The sequence below is a fragment of the Oratosquilla oratoria genome, chromosome 6, assembly GCF_046742065.1.
Source record: "Oratosquilla oratoria isolate Oo_2021 chromosome 6, ASM4674206v1, whole genome shotgun sequence".
In the NCBI taxonomy this organism is placed as follows: Eukaryota; Metazoa; Arthropoda; class Malacostraca; order Stomatopoda; family Squillidae; genus Oratosquilla; species Oratosquilla oratoria.
The window spans coordinates 62293554-62297945 of record NC_134782.1 but is presented as its reverse complement, the minus strand read 5'-3'; the positions used below and the strand labels follow the sequence as shown (position 1 = coordinate 62297945).

The window sequence follows — 4392 nt, the reverse complement described above, 5'->3', positions numbered from 1 at the left end:
AAAGTTGAATGACGAACTAAGAGAAGTTAACCTATTCGAATGTTAGACACATTGTTCTGATGTTTATACGGAAGTCTAGAATATTGTAACCGAAGCTGTTTCTACTCAGACGAAGTAACGAAAGCAAGTAGCATGCTAACCTAGTGTGACGCCACCTTAAGTCTGCCCCACCCCTATCCTTGCTTGCATCCTCTGATAACCCATAAAAAAGGATATATATATATATATATATATATATATATATATATATATATATATATATATATATGTGTGTGTGTGTGTGTGTGTGTGTGTTTCTATAAGACCTTAGCATTACCTGTACTTATTCTATTCGTAAACATCCTCATATAATTGACCTTTTTCACAATTGTCCTATTTTGTGTGATTGTCCTTTTTAAGTATGTGGCGGCTTTTACCCCCCCCCCCCCATTGGTATATAATGGACGGGGGCTCGGCTTCAGTGTTCTGTCTCTGGGCGTCCTTCAGACAAAGCACACCACGATCCCTACTCCCGAACTTCTTCAGGTCAGCACGCAGGAAGGACATAATGGCGAGGTGAGTAATTCACCGAACATCCAGTGTTCACATTTCTCTTCCTACTGTTGGCTTTGTTACCGCGCCACGTTGATTTTAATCTGCTTAAGACTGTGTGAATCAATTCATCAATTCATTATTCAGTTTGTTTTCAAAGAAACCCACTCCAGTGTAGCGATGCATCCCTTCATCTCGGGAATGTAAAGCCTAGACGTCGGCAAACGATCTTGTTTAGCTGAAAGAGACCGCATACCATCAAAAACCTCATTCCACACCTGCTCAACGCTTTCTAACGTTAAAAACTAGAATTCTATAAATTCAACCGTCTACTCTTTAATACCGGTAGAGTTTCGTATACAAACTAGTTTCAGTCAACTAAAAAGCGAGGTAAGATTCTAATCTTTAGCTATAGAAAGTGCACATTAAATATCTTGTTAAATCAAGCAACAGTTTTGCTTAGCTGTGTGTGTGTGTGTGTGTGTGTGTGTGTGTGTGTGTGTGTGTGTGTGTGTGTGTGTGTGAGCGCGCGAGCGCACGTGAGGGAAGGAGAGATGGGGTCCCGAGCAATACCGGGTTCACGATCCACTGCATGTATAGGTGCGGGGAGGAGTGAGGAAGAGGAGAGGTGAGTACCAGAGTAATACTGGGATAGTACGGGGTTCAGGCCGAGGTCCCTTCATACCCCGAAGGAGACTGGCGTCGGATGTTTTTTTTATTTTCGTTAACAGTGATTTATTTCACTCAGGGGGAAGTGACGTGATCACAGAGACGTGGTAAAACTAGTTTCTATAATTACTGGAATCGACATTTCTAGTCAGGTAAATTTTTAGAACATACAATAAGAAAAAGAAAACGACAATACGAAATGAACATCGCTGATAAATCTAAAGAGAATCCCAAAGAATTCTATAGTTACATTAGAGATAAAAAGGTTGTTAGGAATCACATTGGTCCACTATTATCTGCTGACGGTCAACTTGAATATTCAAATGAAGGAATGTGTAATATCTTAAACAATTATTTTAGCTCGGTATTCGTAAACGAAACACCTCAAAGTGAATTACAAACTGAAACCTGTGAAAAGTCTGGGGTAAACTTACTACGGTAAATATAACAAAAGAAAAAATTAAAAGGTGTATAGACAAACTCAAAGTTAATAAAACACCAGGGCCTGACGGTTGGCATCCAAGAATCTTAAAGGAAATGAAAAATGAGATTGTTGTTCCATTAGAAATTATTTTCAAGAAATCCATCATATCCGGAGATGTCCCAAGAGAATTGAAGCTAGCTAACGTTACTCCCATATTCAAAAAAGGTGACAAAAAGAAACCAAATAACTATAGGCCTATAAGTTTGACTTCAATCGTAGGAAAAATAATGGAAACTATCATCAGAGATGCTATCGAATATCATTTAGAAAGTAACCGTTTGATAAATGATAGCCAGCATGGTTTCAGACGGAAACGTTCTTGCGTGACTAACTTACTCGAATTCTACAACACAGTGATCTCGAATTATGACAAAAGAAACAATATAGATTTAATATATCTAGACTTTGCAAAAGCTTTTGATACCGTCCCACACGAAAGACTACTTACTAAATTAGCTTTGCATGGAATAAGTGGTAGCCTATTAGGTTGGACTAGTAATTGGTTGAAAGGTCGAAAACAGAGAGTTGTTTTAAATGGAAAAACTTCTGGATGGAAAAGTGTTGCAAGTGGAGTTCCTCAGGGTTCCGTTCTTGGGCCACTTCTATTCATAGTATATATAAATGATATAGACCATGGACTAAAATCTACTGTTTCCAAATTTGCTGATGATACAAAACTGTGCGGAGTGGCAAATGATCACTCGAACCAATTAGATATTCAAGAAGATTTAGATCAATTACAGCAATGGTCTGAAAAGTGGCTAATGAAATTTAACACAAGTAAATGCAAGGTAATGCACATAGGTAAAAATAACAGTAAGTACGATTACAAGTTATTTGGAAATTCGTTAACAAAAGTGGATAGTGAAAAAGATCTCGGCGTAATTATCAGTAACGACCTCAAATCATCCAAGCAGTGTATTTCAGCCTCTGAGAAAGCAAATAAGATTCTGGGATTGATTGCGCGATCTTTTGATTTCAAAAGTCCATCACTCATTAACAAGCTTTATAAATCGTTAGTTCGTCCACATTTGGAATATGCTGTTTCCGTATGGTCACCGAATCTCATTAAAGACATTGACAGATTGGAAAAAGTACAACGGCGAGCCACAAAACTGATTCCAAATATCAAAAATAAATCATACGAAAATCGACTTAAGCACATGAATCTGTTTTCCCTAAAAAAGCGTAGACTCAGAGGTGACTTGATACAGGTCTTTAAGATTTTAAAGGGAATTGACAACATCAAAAGTGACCAAATTTTCACATTGAATGAGAATCAGACAAGAAACAATGGTCTCAAACTGTCCGGAAATAGATTCAATTTGGAAGTAGGTAGAAACAACTTTGCCAACCGTGTAGTTAATGAATGGAATAAACTTCCTGCACAGGTAGTGCAATGTAGTTCAGTTCGAAGCTTTAAGAATCATTTAGATAAATACCTAAGTAAGATGCTGTAATGATTATAATTTATGTTATATTATTTGTTTTTGTTTTGTTATAATTTGTCTGTCTGATTTTCATTTAATATTAGTTATATGTCAATTTATTATCATTTACTATTTACCTGTTTATTTGTTATTCAACTATACCTATGCATTTATTTATGTATTTTATTTGTTATTTACATTATTATAATTTTTTATTTATTATTAATATTTTTTTTTTTTTTTTTTTTTTTTTTTTTTTTTGCATCCGACCTAGATATGGATCAAAAGGTCTCCTGTCGGCATGCTCCGCCTTTGTAATCCTTTGTAATCCTTTGTATTTACGTGCGAGACATTGTTATAATTTGCTCTCAGTCGACATTTTCGGGCAAATAAAGTTTGTAGCTCCTTGGTCAACATTTTGGCGGTCCGAGCGAGGCTACAATGATTGTTTTCCAAATTTTTAGGGGACTGAGTGAGACTACAATGGTTGGTTTCTTTGTCAATATTTTCGAGGTAGAAATGAGGCTACAAAGTCTGGTTCCTTTGTCAAAATTTTGAGGGTGCGGGAGAGGCTACATGGTTTGGTTTCTTTGTCAAAATTGTGGGGCTCCGGGAGAGGGTACATATTTTGGTTCTTTTGTTCAAAAAAATTGGGTTGCGAGAGGGGTTACATACTGTAGTTCGGTACTTTCTTCGAAAATCTGGAGGATTAGAGGGAAACTACATCATTTACTTCCTTTGCCAAAATTGTGGAGCCCGAGAGAGGCTAGCATGATTCTTTTTGCCAAAATTTTGAAAGGTTAGAGAGAGACTGTACAATAGAGGGTTGATGACACCTAAACCCAAGATGTCTTTAACCCTTTCATGGCGGAGGTGGCATATAGTTAGTTAAAACACGACAGTAGTTTTATACACCACACACACACACACACACACACACACACACACACACACACACACACACACACACACACATATATATATATATATATATATATATATATATATATATATATACATATATATATATATATATGTATATATGTATATATACATATATGTATGTATATATACATTTTTACGAATATATTTTGGGAGGAGGACATTTTCAATACAGGTTTTGTTGAAGTCTACAGCAATAGTAGCATTGTTCAATTTGTATGAAGTACTTTCAATATTCCTTAAGAGAGAGCAAAGGTTAAAGGCCAGGGTGTTGATAAAATCTCCAAGGTAGTACATGTTTCTTTACTCGAGACGTCTTTCGACCTAGTCAGGGGT

The 4392-nt window shown here is 36.3% G+C and overlaps 1 protein-coding gene across 1 annotated transcript in view; it reads left to right on the top strand.

The window, feature by feature from the left end:
* The first annotated feature begins 350 nt into the window (after positions 1–350).
* LOC143026519 (superoxide dismutase [Cu-Zn]-like) overlaps positions 351–4392 on the top strand; it is a 28266-nt gene continuing 24224 nt past the window's right edge. The window contains exon 1 of the mRNA XM_076187057.1: positions 351–555. Within this exon, the coding sequence (XP_076043172.1) occupies positions 401–555 (155 nt within the window). The 5' untranslated portion in view covers positions 351–400. The remainder of the gene's footprint in view (positions 556–4392) is intronic.